This window comes from Hesperophylax consimilis, chromosome 24 (genome assembly GCF_061612785.1).
Source record: "Hesperophylax consimilis isolate HC1 chromosome 24, BYU_Hcon_1.0, whole genome shotgun sequence".
In the NCBI taxonomy this organism is placed as follows: Eukaryota; Metazoa; Arthropoda; class Insecta; order Trichoptera; family Limnephilidae; genus Hesperophylax; species Hesperophylax consimilis.
In genome coordinates, this window is record NC_142859.1 from 16,534,692 (window position 1) to 16,560,515 (window position 25,824).

Below are 25,824 nucleotides of genomic sequence, written 5' to 3' on the forward strand. Positions count from 1 at the left end.
CTACCATCTAGCATGTCTCGTTGACCATTTTACCAGTTACGGGGCTTAATAAATTATTGTTGTTTTCAACATCCGGTTAATCCTCAGTGTATTCTAGCAACTATCTCGTGTGTTTCTGTTTGTTTGTTCTGCCACGTTTTTTGCTAGAATAAGTTCATAAAATGGAGTTTTCTCGCAAACTTAAACACGACACTTTAACTTTAAACAAAAAATTGAAATTTTATGATAGCGGTGTATTCTTTTTTTTTTTTTACGAAATACCTATTTAAATTTTAAGCATATTTTGTACATACGCACTATAATCTGCCGCTTTCACTAATTGGACACTTGCCCGGTTTTTGGGGTTGCAGATTATTGAGATAGTACCTACCTACTTTATTTTATCATGTTATGTAGATATTTCAAAGCTCCAAAACTCATGATGCAAATAATGATGCGGGCTGGAAATAGTTGCACTCACCTGGAAATTCCAGCCAAAAAAGCTTACTGTTTGATAGTTTTTGTTGCCAAAGAAACAAAAATATAGTTCAGATATAAACATGTTTGTGTCTCCTACCTGTATACAATATAATGCATTGTAAAATAATCAATGTATTATATTTAGATGAGACATGATGCGAAAAAATAGCAAAAATCCTACATGCACCCCCTATCATATTCTAACAGTGGAACAAGTTTCAACGAGATATTAGTACGCAGTAGCGCCTCTAATTGTAGCTCTATGATTAAAATGTAACTTTTATTTTATTTTCAGCGACTTCCAAGGCAATCCAAGAACTGAAAGACAGCGTTTCCAAACTTAAACTTCCAAAAGAACACACGCCTAGGATCTAATACAGCTACCTTCAACACACGTTCTAAAGAACAATTACTAATAAACACACATTTAGAAACACAACGCAATCAAGTTTATATGTATTAGATAGCCTATCGAAAGAAAAACTCGTATCATGGCTGATAAAATCAAGAAGTTCTTCTCTCGGAGAAAGACGGATGCCAAGTTCAAACTGGCCGGGGCGGGTCATAAGTTAACCGATGATACTTCCAAGACTTCGAAGCAATCCTTGGCCACCAGTTCCAAGGAGCGAGCGCCGGTAAAGCCGAGGAATATGACGGAGGAGAGCAAGCTGGCTGCGCAAGCCGCCTTGCTGAGAATCCAGGGGCAGAAGCGAGAGAATCCTTCCTTTAATACTTCACTGTCTGCTATTCAGGTACAATACTTTTAGTATTTTTAAATTATATTTTATTCGGTCAGTTTCAGAAGAAACGTCCAGTTGGCCGCAACAGAAAGCAGTTTCTTTCCAATTGCTTCCTACCGTCTGTGGGACTGCATTGTGACTATGCATCCCCAATTGGTGGATTTTGTGAGGCTGAAGGGAGTTGTTGGAGTTGAGCCCCAAAATACCTGAAAAAAACCCTTGACTCTGCAGAAACAGACCGTCCGTTTGATAGATTCTCCTATCTTAACAAACTAATTACAATCTTTAAAGCACAGGCGTCGGGTGGGAATGCTCAAGTGTGACCCCCATCCAGTTATCCCGTATTCTATTGAAATTGACATAAAGCGTAGTATACTTTTCTAATGTCGTTTATGTTGAGGATATTACGATTATATTATTAGGATATTATGATTAATTTATTTTTTTACGAGGAGATCGTAAAAAAATAAATTAATCATAAATAATAGAAAAATGTCATCGCAAATCTTCTCTCTATATAAATAAAAATGTTAATGTTCATTTGTTCAAAATCTTAAATCTCTGAAAGTTCTTCATCGATTGCTTTGAAATTTTGACACAACGCATTCAAATATGCGTGTGTTTTTTTAAATATATTATATAGATGTCACCGGTGACAGGTACTTCTGTTGGACAAACATGCTTTTTTCATCTGTTGGATTCATATTTTCCTCAGGGCCTCCTGTGTGAAGTTAATGTTAAAAAAATGTTGTTCCAGAACTCTCAAAAGATTGTAGCCATACATAATAGAAACAAGGTAGAGCCCTCAAGGTTTCAAAAAAATGGTTTTAAATTAAATATTATTATTATTAGCTTTGGTCGTAGCTCGGCGACTGTTGACACACTTCATTGCCACATGTCCCTTTGCTTCTATTATGATAATGATGATGATTGTAAGGTGGCATTATTTATTGTTTTAATTTTGCAGGCCCAGGTGAAACGGGAATTGGAGAATGAAAAGAAACTGCAAACGGAAGTTAAAGTTTCCACTGTCACAATTCCAGAGGTGGTCAATCTAGAAGCTTCTCCGCATCTCGCCGTCACCGGAGTCTACTTTAAGTATGTCTTGAGGAATTTCATTACATTTTGTAGTTCAACGGTCTCCTTGGTCCAGGGGTAAGGTCTTCGACTACGAATCCTGAGATCACGTGTTTTAAATTAAAATAAATATTATTTAATTATTGTGTGTTTTTCACAATTATGTAATTAATTAAAAATATTTTTTTATATAACAAATATTACATATAATAGAACCACGTTAATTTGAAATCCATGGGATATCAAATCACAAATTTACAAATTCCCACTTTAACATTTTAAGTCTTCGAAAATAGAGTTCCTCGTCCGCCCCTTCGAATTCATAAAATTCATAATAATACGACTTATTCCCGTATAAATCGAATTTTTGAAGCAGATTTACCGCTACGGTTCGCCCATCAAGTTCGGGTAGGTTCTTTGTAGTAATTTCGTGATAATACTTCTTATTCCCGTGTAAATCGAATTTTCACAGCCAATTATCGCCGCCGTAGGCCCTTCAAGTTCAAATATTTGAAGAAAATTCATAAAAATATGATATGTCCATAAAAATATCAAAAAAAGGCATCTAAATACAATATTGAATTGATGATTCAATCCAATATTGTATTTGTATATCTATCTTGAAAGAATTGAGTTTTTATTCAGATATATTTTATTTTACATAATTGTATTTCATAATGTTTTCCCCACTCTGATTTCCCGTGGTGGGGAAGACATTTTACACTTTTCGTATTTTATTTTATTAAATTTAAATCTAATCTAATGTAAAGTTGAGTGTGTACTGTTAAGTAGGTTTGACCTAGGGTACAAATAATAATTGTATAAACTTTGTTCGGTAGAACGCGCCAATCTAGGTTAAAATTAATCACCTAGAATGTTTATACTTAATGATCTCAGGTGTGAAGGTTCGCAACCAAGGTCGCGTGTCAGAATCCTGTTTTGTTCTTAGGGATGGTCTTACATAGTAAATAAAATAAAAAGCGGTGCATAGTATGTTATTACATGTATTGAGAAACATTTATAAAATTATACATTTTGGACTTACCCCAAGACCGACCTGTATCCGTAATCATAATCTACTCTACGAGAGCGAATCACTACGTCTCCTATTACTGAACACTGTGTCTTCTTATTGGCGAAGCGACGGAACGTCCCCCGGACTCCATCCGGCGGCTGACGTGACCCCGTGAAGCGTGGATCGGGCCTCCGAAAGGGGCAGGAATATATCTCCCGGCCACATCCACGATCTCCAGCTAATAACGCGGATGTATCCGGGTTCTGAGGATGCTGCAACTTAGGCCAGTAGCTTTCTCTCGGCCGCCGGCCACGTGCGGTTAGTATTCCCAAACATCACACGTCCAAAATAACGAGGCTCCCGCTTGACGGTTTTGCGTAAGCCGAATTTAGGATTGAATATAATTTCATCTCACGCCGGATGGGACAATTATTTACGGATTACCGCTGTCGGCTGATTACCGGATTACGATTGTCGCGTGGTTCGCTCGTACACCATTTCTTTCAAAGAAATCACCATTACCCACATCGGGAATGGTTGTTTAACAGGTTGCGGAAAAGAATCCCGTCGTGCCCGAAGCAAACTCGCATTTTACGGTACAAAAGAAAGAATGGAATCCATCCATACAACTAATTACTCCGAAATAAAAATCACCGTGACTGTCAGCTGTGCAGTTCACGATCCCACCCGTTGACTGCCCAGCTAAGAAGTGTTTTTTTCTTTTTTGTTTCCGCCCGGGTTCAGATGTTAAATTTTAAATTAAAATTCGAAATTTTACTAAAACTAATACCCGCGACAATCGCCCAGTTCCTAACTAGGTTAGAGAATCGGCGAGGATAAATGTGATGATGCAGAATAAATTAATGAATAAAATATTAAAACAAAAGGAGTCTAGCCCTGCATCATAACATTACCCCCCTCGCCACCAAATGTTTGCCCTCAAACATATAAAATTGTCGAAATAACCTAACCCTATTCTTTCTAGGTCGGTTCAAGGGTCTACTACAACAGAAAAAAAACAGTGATCAATAAAATACCAGTAGATAATAATAACCATCAATAGGAAGTATTCATATAACAAAATTTAAAGAATTTATTAGTCATTGTGCTGTTTGCAAAGCGCATAAAATCAGCACGGCACCACCGAACGGTTTATCTTCTAACCCGAAAAAAGTAACAAGGCCTATGCAGATGCTATCTTTAGATTTGGTAGGACCTTTGCCTCGTAGTTATTCAGGACATACGGTAATTTTAACTTGCGTTGATGTTTTCTCTAAATTCACGTGGTTATTTCCGCTGCGCAAAGGCACCGCGGGAAGCATAGTAAAGAATTTAGAGGAAAATATTTTCCTAGTACACGGTGTACCGAAAACTATTATTTGTGACAACGGGCCCCAATTCATCTCAAAAGAATTTAAGGACCTCCTTAAGAGTTATAATGTTCCACCCCCATTTTATAACTCGTATTATACTCCACAGAATAATGTCGTCGAAAGATACAACCAAACTCTTGGCACCGCGTTGTCAATCCTGGTGGAATCAGACCACCGTAAATGGGCTAAATTTCTGCCACAGGTTCAGTCCGCAATGAACAACACTGTTAATTGCGCGACAAATTATACACCGTACTTCCTTATGCACGGCAGGGAGCAAATTCTCGACGGAGATTTGCACCGTATACCTATAGATAATGGGGAAATTAACTCGGAAAGAGGAGCTTCGCCCTCCGCTTATGCTCAAAGGCTACAGGGTCTAGCAAACATATACAAGCAGGTTTCAGACGCTTTGTTCAAAGCCTACAAGACGGGAGCGAATCGTTATAACTTACGCAGAAGAAACGTCAAATTTCAAGTAGGGGACGTCGTGTGGAGACGAAACTTTGTTCAGTCAAACGCATTAAATTACTTCTCTCAAAAATTGTCCCCACGCTTCGTGCAAAATGTTATAATAAAAAAGAAATCGGATTTAGTGTATACCCTGGCAGACCTTACAGGAAAAGTATCTGGCGATTTCCATGTAAAGGATATCGTCAAGACGGACAATGTTCCGGTATAAATTCTTTTCGAACATCAGTGCCTCCGAAGGTAATTAAGAACTTCGGTTCCTTATTAGAATTTCTGAGCACGGAAAACTTCACCGGCCTGATCAACCGAGTTGAAGAATTCCCATGCCATCTGACAGACTTTGGTCCTGTCATAATTTCATTTCGGAAGAAATGTTTAAATACCTCGCGAGGGCGTTTTTTTTTTATATATATCTGTTATTGTTAATTATAAGCTACTTGCTTAAAACAATTAACCATCAACTCCGGTATGAATGCTCGAATTGAATGGACTAGAAATAAACCTTATTAGAATTAGTAATAATTAATGTAGTATTTATTTATTAGCAATAATTTATTTATTTACTTAAACTTAAGTACACAACAGACTCCAAGTGAACAAATGAACACTAATTAAAAAATATTATGAATTTTGTATAATGAAATTGGCTAATATACCTTAACATGTAGTATGTGTTAGGATATAACATCTTGAAATGTAAGGAGTTACATTCCCACTGTCTCTTTCGTTTCATGATGGTGAAAACAAAGAAGCATTGTCTACAAATTACGTGCTTGAACACTGGTTGTTCTCGTTTCATCATTAATATGTAAACGGATATTTTTGTTATTGTTTAACAGTAAATGTCTTGATCGGTCATGAAAATATATTAAAGACTGCACCGAGCGGTGCACTGAACATTTAATCTCCTAGTGATAAAATGGAGCTGTTCGCTTTATTGCTGATGAAACGAGACATAACTTACTTGTTTTCCTTTATAAGTACGGTTCTGACTTATAATGTGGAACGATATCCCACCACCGATCCTTCCACATTTTAAGCCACTTCTTTCATATTTAATTCTTTCATATATTATTATGATTATTGAACCTGATTTTTCTGTATTTTGTCAAGATCAGAACATACGAAGATGTATTGAAACCTTCCGTAGGTTCTGACCTAGGTTTAATCTATAAATGTTAATTTTGTTTGTTACTGATTCTTTGACTTCTCAACAGTCATTTCTGTGTACACACTTGTTGTACTTGTTACAAATAATTTTTTTTTTAATTTTAAAAATTGAATTGCATTAAATCTTGCTACCATGTAAGTAACCTGGGATGTTCCTTTCCTATTGTTTTAGAATTTTTATTATAAACTCTAAGTTTATTATACATAATTGTTGTTACAGTCCTGCGAGACTTATTATTAACAACTTTTTTTTTGAACAACTGTTTACAGAGAAAACCATAAGTTGTTTCATAAAAATATCGATTACGCCTTCGTTACTGTTGGACGTATACCTAGATCACTGCACTAATAATAGTTGCATATCACTTAACCCGATTGCACCTTCTATATTGATGGCTGTATACTGTATTAATTTGGCTCCATTCTTATGCGATGGTTGTTGACTGCTTAACACTCTTGTTGAATTAAGATTGTGTATTTTCATTAACTGCTCTGTTCTCTTATGGATACCCCCATACGACCTAGTTAGGTAGATTAGGTAGAAACATCGACAAAGTGTTTTCTTATCTCCTAAGGAGAAGTAGAGTCAGTGATAAGTGAGGGTTGCTATGCTCCCTAAAAAGTGTTGCCTGACGGGCTTATAACCCTATTTTGGGTTAGTGATGCATTTTTACATTTGGTTGTGTAAAATGAATGTGATAGACACTCAGGTATTATGTAATTTTTATAAATGTAACGTCAACGGTTGTCCATGACGCTAAGTCAATTAGTCTTCACCCAGCATATTCAAGCTGTGGGTGTTGGCGGATCCCGTTCACGTAACATTGGTTGTTATGTTTAGATTAAGTTTTTTAAGTTTAGTTCCTACAATATTATAGTTATTTAAGTAAGAATGGCTGCACCGCAAACATGTTCATCCTGCCTTACGTTCGATGAAGTGCGACCGGAGTTGCGGCACGCACATTCGCTATTCTCACATTGGTTTAATTTTCGTTCTTTGAATACTTCCTATTGATGATTATTATCTACTGTTGATATTTATTGTTAACTTTGTTCTTCTGTTGTAGTAGACCCTTGGACCGACCTGGAAAGAATAGGGTTAGGTTATTTAGACAATTTTATATGTTTGAGGGCAAACATTTGGTGGCGAGGGGGGTAATGTTCATTTGTTCACAATCCCCACGTTGGGCGCCAATTGTTAAGTAGGTTTGACCTAGGGTACAAATAATAATTGTATAAACTTTGTTCGGTAGAACGCGCCAATCTAGGTTAAAATTAATCACCTAGAATGTTTATACTTAATGATCTCAGGTGTGAAGGTTCGCAACCAAGGTCGCGTGTCAGAATCCTGTTTTGTTCTTAGGGATGGTCTTACATAGTAAATAAAATAAAAAGCGGTGCATAGTATGTTATTACATGTATTGAGAAACATTTATAAAATTATACATTTTGGACTTACCCCAAGACCGACCTGTATCCGTAATCATAATCTACTCTACGAGAGCGAATCACTACGTCTCCTATTACTGAACACTGTGTCTTCTTATTGGCGAAGCGACGGAACGTCCCCCGGACTCCATCCGGCGGCTGACGTGACCCCGTGAAGCGTGGATCGGGCCTCCGAAAGGGGCAGGAATATATCTCCCGGCCACATCCACGATCTCCAGCTAATAACGCGGATGTATCCGGGTTCTGAGGATGCTGCAACTTAGGCCAGTAGCTTTCTCTCGGCCGCCGGCCACGTGCGGTTAGTATTCCCAAACATCACACGTCCAAAATAACGAGGCTCCCGCTTGACGGTTTTGCGTAAGCCGAATTTAGGATTGAATATAATTTCATCTCACGCCGGATGGGACAATTATTTACGGATTACCGCTGTCGGCTGATTACCGGATTACGATTGTCGCGTGGTTCGCTCGTACACCATTTCTTTCAAAGAAATCACCATTACCCACATCGGGAATGGTTGTTTAACAGGTTGCGGAAAAGAATCCCGTCGTGCCCGAAGCAAACTCGCTTTTTACGGTACAAAAGAAAGAATGGAATCCATCCATACAACTAATTACTCCGAAATAAAAATCACCGTGACTGTCAGCTGTGCAGTTCACGATCCCACCCGTTGACTGCCCAGCTAAGAAGTGTTTTTTTCTTTTTTGTTTCCGCCCGGGTTCAGATGTTAAATTTTAAATTAAAATTCGAAATTTTACTAAAACTAATACCAGCGACAATCGCCCAGTTCCTAACTAGGTTAGAGAATCGGCGAGGATAAATGTGATGATGCAGAATAAATTAATGAATAAAATATTAAAACAAAAGGAGTCTAGCCCTGCATCATAACATTACCCCCCTCGCCACCAAATGTTTGCCCTCAAACATATAAAATTGTCTAAATAACCTAACCCTATTCTTTCCAGGTCGGTCCAAGGGTCTACTACAACAGAAGAACAAAGTTAACAATAAATATCAACAGTAGATAATAATCATCAATAGGAAGTATTCAAAGAACGAAAATTAAACCAAAGTGAGAATAGCGAATGGGCGTGCCGCAACTCCGGTCGCACTTCATCGAACGTAAGGCAGGATGAACAGGTTTGCGGTGCAGCCATTCTTACTTAAATAACTATAATATTGTAGGAACTAAACTTAAAAAAACTTAATCTAAACATAACAACCAATGTTCCGTGAACGGGATCCGCCAACACCCACAGCTTGAATATGCTGGGTGAAGACTAATTGACTTAGCGTCATGGACAACCGTTGACGTTACATTTATAAAAATTACATAATACCTGAGTGTCTATCACATTCATTTTACACAACCAAATGTAAAAATGCATCACTAACCCAAAATAGGGTTATAAGCCCGTCAGGCAACACTTTTTAGGGAGCATAGCAACCCTCACTTATCACTGACTCTACTTCTCCTTAGGAGATAAGAAAACACTTTGTCGATGTTTCTACCTAATCTACCTAACTAGGTCGTATGGGGGTATCCATAAGAGAACAGAGCAGTTAATGAAAATACACAATCTTAATTCAACAAGAGTGTTAAGCAGTCAACAACCATCGCATAAGAATGGAGCCAAATTAATACAGTATACAGCCATCAATATAGAAGGTGCAATCGGGTTAAGTGATATGCAACTATTATTAGTGCAGTGATCTAGGTATACGTCCAACAGTAACGAAGGCGTAATCGATATTTTTATGAAACAACTTATGGTTTTCTCTGTAAACAGTTGTTCAAAAAAAAAGTTGTTAATAATAAGTCTCGCAGGACTGTAACAACAATTATGTATAATAAACTTAGAGTTTATAATAAAAATTCTAAAACAATAGGAAAGGAACATCCCAGGTTACTTACATGGTAGCAAGATTTAATGCAATTCAATTTTTAAAATTAAAAAAAAAATTATTTGTAACAAGTACAACAAGTGTGTACACAGAAATGACTGTTGAGAAGTCAAAGAATCAGTAACAAACAAAATTAACATTTATAGATTAAACCTAGGTCAGAACCTACGGAAGGTTTCAATACATCTTCGTATGTTCTGATCTTGACAAAATACAGAAAAATCAGGTTCAATAATCATAATAATATATGAAAGAATTAAATATGAAAGAAGTGGCTTAAAATGTGGAAGGATCGGTGGTGGGATATCGTTCCACATTATAAGTCAGAACCGTACTTATAAAGGAAAACAAGTAAGTTATGTCTCGTTTCATCAGCAATAAAGCGAACAGCTCCATTTTATCACTAGGAGATTAAATGTTCAGTGCACCGCTTGGTGCAGTCTTTAATATATTTTCATGACCGATCAAGACATTTACTGTTAAACAATAACAAAAATATCCGTTTACATATTAATGATGAAACGAGAACAACCAGTGTTCAAGCACGTAATTTGTAGACAATGCTTCTTTGTTTTCACCATCATGAAACGAAAGAGACAGTGGGAATGTAACTCCTTACATTTCAAGATGTTATATCCTAACACATACTACATGTTAAGGTATATTAGCCAATTTCATTATACAAAATTCATAATATTTTTTAATTAGTGTTCATTTGTTCACTTGGAGTCTGTTGTGTACTTAAGTTTAAGTAAATAAATAAATTATTGCTAATAAATAAATACTACATTAATTATTACTAATTCTAATAAGGTTTATTTCTAGTCCATTCAATTCGAGCATTCATACCGGAGTTGATGGTTAATTGTTTTAAGCAAGTAGCTTATAATTAACAATAACAGATATATATAAAAAAAAAACGCCCTCGCGAGGTATTTAAACATTTCTTCCGAAATGAAATTATGACAGGACCAAAGTCTGTCAGATGGCATGGGAATTCTTCAACTCGGTTGATCAGGCCGGTGAAGTTTTCCGTGCTCAGAAATTCTAATAAGGAACCGAAGTTCTTAATTACCTTCGGAGGCACTGATGTTCGAAAAGAATTTATACCGGAACATTGTCCGTCTTGACGATATCCTTTACATGGAAATCGCCAGATACTTTTCCTGTAAGGTCTGCCAGGGTATACACTAAATCCGATTTCTTTTTTATTATAACATTTTGCACGAAGCGTGGGGACAATTTTTGAGAGAAGTAATTTAATGCGTTTGACTGAACAAAGTTTCGTCTCCACACGACGTCCCCTACTTGAAATTTGACGTTTCTTCTGCGTAAGTTATAACGATTCGCTCCCGTCTTGTAGGCTTTGAACAAAGCGTCTGAAACCTGCTTGTATATGTTTGCTAGACCCTGTAGCCTTTGAGCATAAGCGGAGGGCGAAGCTCCTCTTTCCGAGTTAATTTCCCCATTATCTATAGGTATACGGTGCAAATCTCCGTCGAGAATTTGCTCCCTGCCGTGCATAAGGAAGTACGGTGTATAATTTGTCGCGCAATTAACAGTGTTGTTCATTGCGGACTGAACCTGTGGCAGAAATTTAGCCCATTTACGGTGGTCTGATTCCACCAGGATTGACAACGCGGTGCCAAGAGTTTGGTTGTATCTTTCGACGACATTATTCTGTGGAGTATAATACGAGTTATAAAATGGGGGTGGAACATTATAACTCTTAAGGAGGTCCTTAAATTCTTTTGAGATGAATTGGGGCCCGTTGTCACAAATAATAGTTTTCGGTACACCGTGTACTAGGAAAATATTTTCCTCTAAATTCTTTACTATGCTTCCCGCGGTGCCTTTGCGCAGCGGAAATAACCACGTGAATTTAGAGAAAACATCAACGCAAGTTAAAATTACCGTATGTCCTGAATAACTACGAGGCAAAGGTCCTACCAAATCTAAAGATAGCATCTGCATAGGCCTTGTTACTTTTTTCGGGTTAGAAGATAAACCGTTCGGTGGTGCCGTGCTGATTTTATGCGCTTTGCAAACAGCACAATGACTAATAAATTCTTTGACATCTTTGTACATGTTAGGCCAAAAATAGCGAAGTTGTAACTTTTTATATGTTTTAAAAACTCCTGGATGACATGAACGAGTCGACTCGTGGGAGTCTGAAATAATAGCTTTCCTATTTTCCTGAGGAATCACCTTCTTCCAAGCAGTGTCCTCCCGTAAGGCTAATTGAGTTTTCGTATGGCGATACAATTCGTTATCTTTAATTTGGAAGTTAGAAAATCTTTGAGGAAAATCCTGGCAACCTTGCCATGCATTTTGGTACCATTTGTCCGACGTAGGTTGAGAGTCAAGACCCGAAATTAGCGCGAGATCCATGCGAGAAAGTACGTCTGGTACAATATGCTGCGTACCTTTACGATGGATGACGTCAAAGGAAAACTGACAAAGACGAGTGCTCCAACGCGCCAGACGACCACTTGGGTTTGACAAGGATCCAAGCCATTTCAGGCTCGAATGGTCTGTAATTACCGTGAAATGAGCCCCTTCTATGTAGGGTCTAAAATGGGTGACAGAATCTAATACCGCTAAAAGCTCTCTTTCCGTGATGCCATAGTTACGTTCGTGGGTATTAAGACAACGTGAATAGTACGCGATCGGGTGTTCGGCACCGTCTATATTTTGAATTAGAACACCACCAATTCCAACGGAGCTTGCATCGCAATGAATCGCGAACGGTTCAGAAAAATTTGGGCAGCTTAGAACTGGAGCACTAATAAGAGCTTGTTTTAGATCATTAAACGCTTTATCAGCTTCTGGAGTCCACTTAAATTTACTAACTCCATTCTTTGATCCAGTAAGCTTTGTTAACGGAGCGGCTATACTGGAGAAGCCTTTGATAAAACGTCTAAAATACCCTGAAAGGCCAATAAAAGCTCGAATTCCTTTCGCGTTTTTTGGAATAGGGAAATCCTTAATGCTTTCAATTTTTACCGGGTCCGTGCGAAGCCCCTGTGAATCTACTATGTACCCCAAGTACTTAAGCTCCGATTTACAGAACTCTGATTTTTTTTGATTTATTGTGAGACCCGCGTCTCTCAGTCTTTCGAAAACTTTATTAAGTAGTCTCATATGTGAATTAAAATCTTCCGATATTAAAATTAAATCGTCCAGATAACAGAAAGCGTTATCATCAAATTCAGGTCCAAAAAGAGCGTCAGCCAGTCTTTGGAGTTCAGAGGGTGCATTTTTTAACCCAAACGGCATACGAGTAAATTCGAAGAGTCCCCGACCTGGGACGACGAATGCCGTTTTCTCGCAAGAGTCTTTATCCAGCGCTACCTGCCAAAAGGCCTTACTCAAGTCTATCGAAGACACATATCTTGCGCCACCAAGTTTGTCCAAGATACGTGCGATATGAGGTAGTGGATAACTATCTCTGACCGTGACATTATTAATTTTCCTGGAATCCAGGCAAAATCTCCCTGTCCCATCCTTCTTCTGTACAATAACAACTGGGCTAGACCACGGTGAACGAGATGGACGGATTACTCCCAAATTTAGCATCTCGTCCACTTCCGCGTCAAGTTGCCTTTGTCTTGCCGGAGACAGAGGATAGTAGCGCTGCTTAATCGGCGGACCATTGGTAACGATTTTATGTTTTACTAAATGAGTTAAACCCAGACCTTTCCTTTCGTAAGAAATAGATTCGAATTTATTAATCATTTTCGAAAGAGCTTTACTCTCAGAAACAGATAATGAAGAAGCCGGCCGTATTGCTCTTAATTCATTAAGGTGACCTTCATGGTCAGGTTCGTGAACTTCTGGAAACAGTTCCGGTGCGATTCGAAACTGCCTCCAAAAGTTGACTCCTAAGATAAAATTAGGTGATAATGATGGGATGACGTAAAAGACAACCTCCTTCGTGATTGTCCTGTACGTCACCGGCAAGGTTAAAGTACCCAGAACAGACTGACTCGAACCGTCAGCTGTTTTAACTTTAAAATCAACTTTTTCTAATACTACGCCTAAATCTACAAATTGCTTAAAACTATCTCCCCCTAAACAAGAGACTGTTGCTCCACTGTCTAAGAGAGCAGAAAACGTATTATCTAATATATATATATTAACGAATGGACGATTATCTCCCACAACCTCCGGCTTCTGTGGTAGCGGGCCCACCACCCCAGAAGACGGTGTTGACAAAAACTGACGAACCAGTCGGAGCCAACTCTGCCACTCCCGTTCCCTTTGCGCACAGGGAGGGGCGTGTCCAGATTGACTCCAAGCTAGTTTTTTTGAGTGTGATTCTTGGTACCAGTATGTACGGTACCAACGTTAGCATTTTTAGAATTGGAGGCTTTCTTCCAGCATTCCGTTACCTTATGCCCACTTTTCTTACAAAAGTCACAAATAATCTTATTACGCGTGAAAACATCATTCTTGTACGTATTCTGAGGACTTTGTGGTTTTTGATGAAAAGTCGAAGTGTTGTGGCTATTATTGTAGCTAGCCTTGTTATTGAAAGACGAAAACTTTCTAAAGTTACTTGATTTTTCTGGTAGTTCAACCACTTTTTGATTAGAAGAAGAAGACGTTGAAGCTTCAGTTAGTGATTCTAATTTTGTTGCTGCCTTAGAGAGATCTTCGAAAGAGATAAAATCTCTTGCTGCTAGTAAGTTTGCATATGATGGTAGTAGTGCCTTCATTGCTAATTGCAGCATTTCTGCCTCTGGCAGTTTGGCATCTAGTTTATTATTGAGGGCCTTCATTCTCAAAGTAAACTCGAAAACAGACATACCCTCAGGCTGTTTCAAATTAAAAAGTTCTGTTTTTAATTCTAGCTGTTTACCCTCTCCCTCGAATTGTTTGATTAATAGCTTGGATAGGTCATCCCACTTTAAATCTGGGGTGTAAATAGACCTATACCACAGTAAGGCAAGACCATCTAGAATTTCATTAAAAGATTTCACTATTTCTTTGTGCGTAATGCCCCGTGATCTGCAACGTTCATCTAACAAACTCAAAAAGTCCCGCACACAGGTTTTACCATCGAACTTGTAATCCCAGTTACCAAGCCCACGCGACGAAGATTCCTTATAAATTATTTTGGTTTCTTTAATTAGGGTAACCTTCCCCTTAACTTCACTATTTATTTCCCCGTCCGAATTATTACCCGTCGTTTCAACTTCGGAGTCACAATCTGAATCATTAATCTCTGAATCCGCATTAGAAATTTGTTTTTGTTTTTTATTAAAAGCGCGCGCTTGTGCGCGTAACGCTTGGAATGTATTATCTGGTTTGATTGACCGCGCCGTTAGTTCCTTAATTAGCTCCTCCTTGGAAGCGTTGTTCACATTCGAAATTGGAGTAGACATGATGACGTCAGAAGTTATTCTTGATAAAAAATAGAAAAAGAAGATGACCGTTAGTTTCAAAAATCCGAAAGAATTTGTCTATAACATATTATGACAAAGCAAAAACTCAAAAGAAGTATATTAAGTAGAAACACATCAGTATAGTGCGTACCTTTTTCCAATTAAAAATTAATAAAAAAAATTTCGCAACCCTGAAAAATATTTGTGGCAACCTTGATAAATAAGGTAAAAAAATATATATTTTGTGGCAACCTTGAAAAAATTTGTGTCAACCTTGATAAAATATATGTGGCAACCTTGATAAAATATTTATTTCTTTTGCCAGCCCTGGTTTTTCCGTACTATTATTATATTTATATTATTATATTTTTCCGTAGAATATTATTTATTCTCGTATTAAATCCACACGAGAATAAAAAAAAAAAAGAATCACTTTTCAAAATAAAAACAATTACCTAATTAGAATATACATTTTTTTATTTGAAATTATTTGCGAATTATTTATGCTATGAACTAATGACAATGAACCGACTCCCGTTACTTCGATATGCGTTGTTATTTGTGTATAATAATATTCAGTTGTCAACTGCATTAATAAATAAACATGTTTCAATTTATTATTTAACGGTACCATATAGGAGGAATGATCCCTAACATTCACACAATACCGTAAAACAACGCACATAAGAAATTCATACAATCATGCGATAACAATTTTACTGCTGTCACTTTTACAGTTATCGGGTTAACATTTAACAAACAAGGTTAACATTTTAGGTTATGTATCAGAGCTCCAAGAGAACAAAATAACCCTAAACCATCCAAAAAAAAACATAATCCTGACACACGACTTACGCCGTTTTTTTTTTATTAAAAACGCGGGCAGCCAATTGTTAAGTAGGTTTGACCTAGGGTACAAATAATAATTGTATAAACTTTGTTCGGTAGAACGCGCCAATCTAGGTTAAAATTAATCACCTAGAATGTTTATACTTAATGATCTCAGGTGTGAAGGTTCGCAACCAAGGTCGCGTGTCAGAATCCTGTTTTGTTCTTAGGGATGGTCTTACATAGTAAATAAAATAAAAAGCGGTGCATAGTATGTTATTACATGTATTGAGAAACATTTATAAAATTATACATTTTGGACTTACCCCAAGACCGACCTGTATCCGTAATCATAATCTACTCTACGAGAGCGAATCACTACGTCTCCTATTACTGAACACTGTGTCTTCTTATTGGCGAAGCGACGGAACGTCCCCCGGACTCCATCCGGCGGCTGACGTGACCCCGTGAAGCGTGGATCGGGCCTCCGAAAGGGGCAGGAATATATCTCCCGGCCACATCCACGATCTCCAGCTAATAACGCGGATGTATCCGGGTTCTGAGGATGCTGCAACTTAGGCCAGTAGCTTTCTCTCGGCCGCCGGCCACGTGCGGTTAGTATTCCCAAACATCACACGTCCAAAATAACGAGGCTCCCGCTTGACGGTTTTGCGTAAGCCGAATTTAGGATTGAATATAATTTCATCTCACGCCGGATGGGACAATTATTTACGGATTACCGCTGTCGGCTGATTACCGGATTACGATTGTCGCGTGGTTCGCTCGTACACCATTTCTTTCAAAGAAATCACCATTACCCACATCGGGAATGGTTGTTTAACAGGTTGCGGAAAAGAATCCCGTCGTGCCCGAAGCAAACTCGCATTTTACGGTACAAAAGAAAGAATGGAATCCATCCATACAACTAATTACTCCGAAATAAAAATCACCGTGACTGTCAGCTGTGCAGTTCACGATCCCACCCGTTGACTGCCCAGCTAAGAAGTGTTTTTTTCTTTTTTGTTTCCGCCCGGGTTCAGATGTTAAATTTTAAATTAAAATTCGAAATTTTACTAAAACTAATACCCGCGACAATCGCCCAGTTCCTAACTAGGTTAGAGAATCGGCGAGGATAAATGTGATGATGCAGAATAAATTAATGAATAAAATATTAAAACAAAAGGAGTCTAGCCCTGCATCATAACAGTACGAGTGCAAACAATTAATCTGTCTTAATATTTTAAAGCATGACTTGCGAAATGTGATTATAAGTTACGTTACGTTTACCCTTAACCACTCGGAACATTAGAACGTCAAAAGACGTAAATATGATAATAGCGGTCAAGACATTAGTACGTCTTTTCACGTAAACGTGCGAGATTTTACAAAAATCGATTTATTTCCATCACTAGTATACGGATTGCCATGATTTAAAAAACAGAGTATTGATAATGAATAACGCTACGCGTCTGCATTCAAGAATATCTATGGAATTTCGAGGTGCATTATCTAAGTCGATTGGACTTGTCATCTTGTTCGTTCATAATTTATTGCGTTTTTAAATAATTTATTAAAAATATTTTAGTTGGGACGGTTAATATTTTGAGGTGACTAATAGTTTTTAATTATATTTCTTCAATATATAAAGTGTTATTTTTTATGATACTCAGAAAATAGTACAATTTTTCACAGCTTTGAAATAATGGTCAGCGATTTTTACATATTTTTGACGTTTTCAGAAAATGTATATTTAGAAACGCAAATATTTACGTATAACAAAACAATACGATAGTGAATTTCATAATCTTTCCAAAACATTTTTTTAGAATGAGGCTACGTTTCCCAAAACGTGAGTTATGAAGCTTTTAACAAAACTCGTGAATAACACAAAAATTTTCGCGTTTTGACAGTTCGCAAAGGAACACAAAGTAAATAAAAGTCCTTTTCTGAGAGGTTAAAGGATAACTTGCAAAAAGTGTTTTTTCATAAAATAATTAAATTAACGCCATCTTGAATGCGTAGATTATAACATACCTTACATTTACCCATCAGAATTTTGATTGTGTGAAATGGATTGCCTAACTTAAGCTGAGGTTAATCCTAGCAAATGTATTGCCTTATTTTATGGCGAGGTCTATCCTTGCAAATAAATTACCTTACTTAAGCCAAGGTTAATCCTGGCAAATGGATTGGCTAATTTAAGCCGAGGTCAATCCTGGCAAATAAATTGCCTAACTTAAGCCGAGGATAATCCTGGCAAGTGGATTGGCTAGTTTAAGCCGAGGTCAATCCTGGCAAATAAATTGCCTAACTTAAGCCTGAAAAATGGATTGCCTAACTTTAAGTTTGGCAACGCAAGGGGCTGCCTTAGAAAAAGCAAGGTTGTGCTTTTGGCCATGGTTTAGGTCCAATTATAGCTTAACGATTACTAAGTTTCATTGGAGACAGCAGCCGATAGAATGTTCTCTGGTCTAATTAGGCTATTATTTGGTTATCTCAGGTGCCCCATCATTGGAAACGAGGTGTTGGCAAAAGACGAGTGGAGGAAGAACATTAAAACATTCCTTTACGAGCAACTGAGCGAGGAACCAGCTCTGACCGCTTCTCTGATATTGCAGTCTTGTAATGTGCATAAAGAAAAGGTTGGTAATATTTTTTGCTGCATTTGATCACCAGATCTGAATAGCCAGGTAATTCCCAACATTCCTCTTCCCCAACTCCTTCCCTCTCCCAACTCCTTCCCTTCAGCCTCACAATATGCCCCAATTGGGGTATACCAATACACGCTCCACTGGCTCCAGATCGTAAGGAGCAGTTGAGACATGTGGTATGTGTTAACAAAAAAAATAACATGAAAAAAATACATGCCAATTAACTTCTTCATCAATTTTAGAGGCGGGTATGGCTACCGCCGTCACAAGAACCATTCATTAGATAACCCATTTATCCATTAGATCAGTGTTCCGCAAAGTGTGCTCCGCGGCACACTGGTGTGCCGTGGCCATTTGTAAGTGTGCCGCGAGTCCCGCGTCACTTCTCACAAAGTGCTCTGTAAATCGGTCTTTAAGCTGGCTCTACACTCGCGCGCGAAGTCGCGCCGTGAATTCACGCCGTGAATATACGCCGCGATCTGCGCGTGAACTGTGTCCATCCACACTCGCAAAGCTTCAGTCTTGTTCGCCGCAAACCCTTTGTCGCGGGCCAAAAAACCGACAAAAATCGGGGAATGGCGCGAAGCGCGAATGCGAAGATTGCGAAGGCGTGAACAAGATCCACACTCGTGTTTCGCGGCCTTCACGGCCGTTCGCGCCGCGAGTGTAGAGCGCGCTTTACTTTTCTGTGCGGCGCGGCGGCCGGAGGTGGCGTGGGTGGGACTCGATCGCTGCGAAGTGGCCGTGTGCTACGCTACATTATCACGTGTGCTACACTACATAAGTGGGGTGCTATTGCTACATTATCACGTGATTGCGCACGAGCTATCGGGGTGCATGCGCGTGACAACATAACATTACGAATTACGACGGCGACGTTGCGCCCGCTTGTTTAGTAGTCATTCGTTAATGCTAGTAGTGTTTGGTTGTGTCGTCGCGAACTTAATTGACTTTTTTAATTGCAAAAAAAATATCACATATTACGTGTATATTACGTCCAAATTTTGATCGTCTGTGTTCAGTTAAACAGGCTCACATTTCGCATTAAACATCATTTCATGTTATATTGATTTTAATAATAAATATTAATAAAATATGATTTAAGATTTTCACGGCCAAAAGTATTTTTGCTATTTGTTTTTGGGGTGTTATGCCGTGTTGCGCTAACTCCTTCTTTAGCCAACGTTTCGGACAGCATTGCAGTGTCCATCATCAAGGCAGATGTGTCAGACACATCTGCCGGTGACAGCTCGCGGTCATTCTGACACTGTTATGTGATAAATATCAACCATAATTACACAAACCCGGTTAGACAAACCCTGCTTTGCCAAACAAACCATTCAAAACCTGGGATGTTTTTTTAAATTATGATGACATGCAGCTTTCGTAGTTTAACCTCAAAGTTCGCCGTTATTCGTAATAAGCCTAGCCAATCCTATCCAAAATTTACCTTGTTTTTTTTTCTTTGGTGTACCGTTAAAATTTCTTGATTAGTTAGGTGTACCGTGAACATAAAAAGTTTGCGGAACACTGCATTAGATAACCCTCTATCATAGGTCACCCCAAGTGGTTCGCTAAGTGTGGTGACTTGTTAGGGGTGCCCGGGTTTAGGGGGCTGCCCATCCGCCACTCCTACTTGTTTCTACCCAAAACTTTCTTTCCTTAAAAAGTCGCACCACACAGCATTCCCAAAGATGACATACGTCCTGAGTGAAATTATTTTCCTCAGGGCCTCCTGTGTAGTGATAATGAAAAAAAAACAAAAAAAATTTCAATTATTGTAACTTGCATTGAATTAAAAATATGTAACAAGATTTTTTTATTTATTTTTAGGTAGACGCTTGCGTGGAAACACTATGCAAGTACATAGAAAACATTGTCGCCCATCCAGATGAAGAAAAATATCATAAAATTAGAATGTCAAACAGGTAAAAAAAAACTCTTTCATCAATTTATTTCGAATTAACCTCTGGTGTGCCGGCGATGCCTATCTGATGCGCAAGATTTTTACCCGCCATGTGCCAGAGATATATGGCAACAGCATCATTTCTTGGGTTTTCATAATAGAGTAGATTTGCCCTAATGTAAAATGTGCGTCATCATTTCGACGAGGGAGGCAAACCACGTACCAGCTTTTTGGCACCAGGAAAGTTTGAGAATGCTTTGAATAAACTATAACATCAATCATACGTTGCCTGCCGAAGAGGTCACATATAACCAGACCCTGCGCAGAAAAGTAAAGTAAGGTAACGATTTGCAGCGCAGTCCATTGTGGGACTTTTTTGGGCAGGGTCTAAATGTTTGTTTTTAACTGAATTGTCTACAAATCGGGTTGCGTAGCAACGTAAAAATGAGTCAGGTGAGTAAATCAGTAAGCAATAGCTAAACATTTGATTTTGGAAACAAGCCCAAACTTTTGTCTACCTGATTTGGGATTTGCGGTTAAGGTTTTTACTCAGCCGGCAATTTGCATGCCCTTGTAAAAAGGACTTATTACTTATTCATAATTTTCGAAGACTAGATACTGATAGGACACATACAATAATCTATTTTAGAGTCCTTGAAATGACTTGAAACCTTCGAGGCCAATGTTGAAAATGTGAGACCTAGAGATTTCATTTAGCAGCACCAAAGCTTTTGTCATGCTATGCTGAGCCTGAACGTCCATTCTGCCATGTGGAACATAGCGCAAGCGTGATGTCGACCCTGGGGGTAGTTGTTACGAACAATTTATAGCTTTCCAAGAGGTATGGGCTGTCAATGAAGTAGTTTATTATTTTAAACGCTGTTACTGTAAGGGCCCCATTCCTCCTAGATTGGAAACTTTCATAGCGCGTCTCAGAGAGAAAATCCATGTGAAACATGAATTGCGGGTACTCACCATGCATCTTAAAAACTTTTTTTTAAAATTTGTTTCAATAATTCTATGTATTTTTTCTGGTATGGGGCCTAAACAGCAGAAGCGTATTGATTGTATAATGCAGTTGAACATCCATGTCATTGCTTCTGGCTTGAAAAATTGTTTACTTGTTCTTATCACAAATCCAAGAAGTTTGTAACGTGATGATGCCAACCCCGCTATATTTTATTTATTTATTTATTTATAAGTACATGTTACATGATTAATAAATTTAATTAGAGAAGATACATTAGAACACCATACTAGGCAGCTGCCTGTTTCATGGTGCCCAATAGAGGAATGGTTAGTTAGAATTTAAGTGTAGTGTAAACATATTTTGATAGAATTATAAAAAAAATTTTGAAATTTGGTAAAAAAATGTTTTCAATAACTCACAAAGTTTTCTATACAATAAAGACAAATATATAAAATAGTACACATATGTACATACATACACATGCACACGCAAGTATATATACATACATACATGTATATATGCATATACATACACATACACAACATACATATACTTACATACATATATCTTATTCCTCACACATGTAAACAATATATACACCTCTATCTGAGTACGAGAAGCAGGTTACCAGTATGATCTGAGAAGGTAAGTTTGGAATCAAATGTAACCCCGAGGTCCCTTATAGATTTCACTGAAGACAATATTTCATCATTTAGTTTATAATCGAATTTAATTGGGTTTTTGGAACGTGTATATGTCATAGTCACACATTTTTTTTACATTAAAGAAAAGTTTATTTTCATCGGCCCGTGAAGATATTGAATGTAATTTAATACAATCTTGAAAGTCGCTTATCATCTTGAGCAATTTGAGATTGTCAGCAAAAAGCAAGCAAGTGTTACTTTGGATACATTATTGGATACCTTCAATCAATATCAAGAATAGTAGAGGTCCCAAGTTTGACCCTGAGGTATTCCTGAAAATGCAGGGAATTCCCTGGACACTGAATGACCGCCGACGCATACATACTGTGTTCTGTTTCTTAAATAAGTCACAAAAGAGAGTTGTCTGTATACAGTCAGTTTCATTTATTGACAAATCACTTAAGAGGGAGATGGTCACGCCACCTCCCCGCTCTGCGCAACTTGGTTTGTTTCCCTTTCCTCATGAGCTGGTCTATTTTGTATGTCTATGGTTTTCTCACTTTAAAACCTGTTAGCAGCATATTTAAATATTTGTAAACAATTTAATTGTTTTAGGGTCTTCTCTGAAAAAGTCCAGCCATTGGAAGGTGCAATGGAAGTACTGACTGCAGCAGGTTTCAGAGAACAGTCTATTGCCAACGATGCAGGAGTGGAAGAAAGTTTTCTTGTTTTCAATGTGGAGAATGTGGAGTCCATTGATAGCTTGACGGTAAGTTTCATCTCTTCAGTTTGGACTGGCATTTAAATATAGTAAAACTTTTTTTAAAGGGTCATTGACCAAGGGACATTACATACATTTATTAACATTCCCTTTCCAAAGGGGAGTAATACATTCACCCCAAACGAACAATTTAGACGATATCTAATTTTTTTTTCCTACTCAATAATTTAATATTATATACTCTATAATTTAAGTAATCCTAGAAAAGTATTCAGTAATCAACCCTGCATTAAAAAAAAAATTATCTCATTACTATTTTTAAAGATTTAAATATCTGCATTTAAAAGAAAATTATTCTGTTACTATTTTTTAAGTTATTAAATAATTTCTATCTAATTCCGGTGACATTACTCTCCCTTCCCGCCGGAACCCCACTACTAATTAAAAAAATCCTCAGACAAGCTTCGAGTGCGGTTGTAAAAGATGCATTTTAAGAAAAGGGCTACAATAATATTATGTACACATTTGAGTCACGCTCGCTTTCGTAGTATATTTCTTATCATTTTGTATTACTGCTGTATGAAGATGGGCGATGTCTGGTTGAAATGGTAGGAAGTAACTAATATCTGATTGTTACTGGAAAGGGCAAAAGGAATATTAAGAGACAGCTACTTAGCAATTTTATGGGGGACCCTAGTGGCCCCCCTTCTTAATGTGCGTAATTTTTACGTTCGGGTACGTAAAGGTTAAATGCAACCAACTTCTTGGGTAGTGATTTAAAGTGATATAATTAATTTTCAGCTGCTATTGGACGCCCTCCGTTCTGCGGATCCCATCCAGCTTGAGCTGGATCGGAATCTCCAGGTGCTTCTTCCGTCCCAGGCAGCCAACAGAATGGATTTACCGCAGGCTTTCTACACCATCACCCCTGAAGAAATCAAGCGAGAGCACCAGATGAAGTATGCAGACTTTTATCTTGGTTCCTTAGTTTAGGTGTAGCTGTCCAAACAATGAAGTGGTACTTTTCGAAGCCTTAAAGTCAAACAAGGTTATCTAGACAGAGATCTTGATGTAGATGACTTTGTTAGACTTTAAGCCCTCGAATTATTGGTATGTTTTATTTGTAGATTTGACTTTAAGACCTAGAATATTATTTGTATATTTTTTTGTAAATATCATTGTTTAACTTTGAGCCGTTGAATTGAACAATTATCAAAGATTCTCTGTTCTTTGTGCAATCATGAAGTTGTACAATTCGAGGACTTAGTCAATCAATGTTATCTACAAAAAGACATACCAAAGTACATTAGTATGTCTTTTTGTAGATAACATTGATTGAGTTTGAGCCCTCAAATTATTGGTATGTTTTTTTTGTAGATAACATTATTTGACTTTAAGAATTATTAGTATGTTTTCTTTTAGATAATGTTGTTTGACTTTAAGCCGTTGAATTGAACCGTTCACCAAGATTCTCTGTTCTTCGTGCAATCATTTGTACATATATGTAATTGGTGCACTACGCATTTTTTTATTTCATACCATGTAGCATACCTACTGATTTGATGTTTATTTTGTAATCATTTTTTTATTTTATAATTCCAGAGCAGAGTTGGCAGAAAAAAATCAAATGCTACGAACCAAAGCCATGAGAGAAAAAGATGAACTAAGAGAAATAAGAAAATACAAATATGCACTCCTAAGAATTCGCTTTCCTGACGGCATCTTGTTACAGGTCAGTAACTAACTAAAAAACTTACTAACCATCACGTCGTTTCTCCACAGGGGTAGGCAGAAGGGATGGCCTGCCAAACAACTCGGTCTTGGACCGCACTCCTTGCTTCATTCAAATTCATACACACTTCACGTATTTGATTTACTTGATCGTGCTATGTCTTCCTCGGGCGTCTCCGACTTCTTCTACTTTGTTGACAGATTTGCTTATTAAATTACAGGGAACTTTCTCCGTTTACGACAAAGCAAGTGAAGTCATCAGATTCGTCAAGGAAAACCTAGAACACGAGGGTCTCCCCTTCGTCCTAAACTCTCCGACCGGAGTCAAGCTGTCTTCGGAAGAGGAGTGCGACCGGACCCTGGTCGACCTCAGACTGGTACCCGCCACCGTCATGATCTTCGCCTGGGACCAGTCGGTGGCCGAGGACATCGCCAGATCGGAGCAGAAGGATGTCTATCTCAAGCCGGAAATAATGGTTCTAGTGCAACAAATTCCATAGACCTTGAGGTCTTTATAATTATATTATCTACTTAACCTTTTCAATGCGATTTATCCCATCAAGCGGCACATTTTGACACACGTTCAAAGGACACTGGATTCCGTTAAAACAGATTCGTTTTCTGTTAGGATTTTTTCAAAGACAAACTCACGCTCACGCCGGTTGTAAAGGGTTAAAAGAGGTGAGATGACTTTTGGATTCATAATCAGTTGTAAACATAGATAATAGAGACAAAAATATGGCGGGGAAACATACAGAGTGCCTCCTAGCTACTACCAAACTTCATAGCGGTGCAAATGAAAGTTATTCCTTTGGTGCATGGTTAGAAACAAGGGTAGTACTATAACACTTGTGCGTTTCATACGAATAACGGTTAATGGCGCATCTCCTTTGTTTCTGTTATCTATAATAATATCCACCCTTCGCTAAGGGCATAATTTCAACAGGTTACTTTGCATTTTACCAAACATTGTTTGTATAGCAGCAAACCAATATTTTTTGCAGTTTTAGAATAGGTACTATTTAAAAAAATTCTTATGTATCTTTATTTATACTGAAATGATTCCTTTTATAATCTCGCATATATCCAAAAAAGACAATATTTTATTATTATTGCACTTTCAGCATTTTTCAGTGTTTAAATAAATAAACTACTATAACTTGTTAAAATGTAACGTAAGTATTTATTGTTATAAAAATATTTACAAATATAAAAATATGGAAATCAATGTTTTTTGTTTCATTTCTCAAGTATTAAAAAATTTACATGTAATAAACAAGGTTTTTTTTTACTGTAATACTTCTACAATTTTCAACCTATTTAA

General features: G+C 37.7%; 1 protein-coding gene and 1 long non-coding RNA gene across 2 annotated transcripts in view; one reads left to right on the plus strand and one right to left on the minus strand.

Annotated features, from left to right (window-relative positions):
• The window catches only part of LOC149411987 (uncharacterized), a 143,402-nt gene extending 126,070 nt beyond the window's left edge, over window positions 1-17,332 (minus strand). Inside the window, exon 1 of the long non-coding RNA XR_016304696.1 lies at window positions 17,165-17,332. This is a non-coding gene — a long non-coding RNA (uncharacterized LOC149411987). The remainder of the gene's footprint in view (window positions 1-17,164) is intronic.
• Window positions 807-25,728, plus strand: Gint3 (GDI interacting protein 3). The gene is made up of 8 exons (XM_089646468.1): window positions 807-1,211; window positions 2,167-2,297; window positions 18,378-18,519; window positions 20,362-20,456; window positions 22,664-22,817; window positions 23,571-23,728; window positions 24,372-24,501; window positions 24,722-25,728. Exons 1-8 carry the CDS (start codon window positions 951-953, stop codon window positions 24,998-25,000), a joined length of 1,350 nt encoding a protein of 449 aa, XP_089502594.1. The 5' UTR covers window positions 807-950; the 3' UTR covers window positions 25,001-25,728.
• Window positions 25,729-25,824: the final 96 nt, after the last annotated feature.

Bases quoted from the DNA above. Each gene is read 5' to 3' on its own strand.
- Gint3 (XM_089646468.1), top strand. From the start codon at position 951: ATGGCTGATAAAATCAAGAAGTTCTTCTCTCGGAGAAAGACGGATGCC. The intron at 22,818-23,570 runs GTAAGTTTCATC...ATTAATTTTCAG, and splicing joins AGTCCATTGATAGCTTGACG to CTGCTATTGGACGCCCTCCG. The intron at 23,729-24,371 runs GTATGCAGACTT...TTATAATTCCAG, and splicing joins AAGCGAGAGCACCAGATGAA to AGCAGAGTTGGCAGAAAAAA.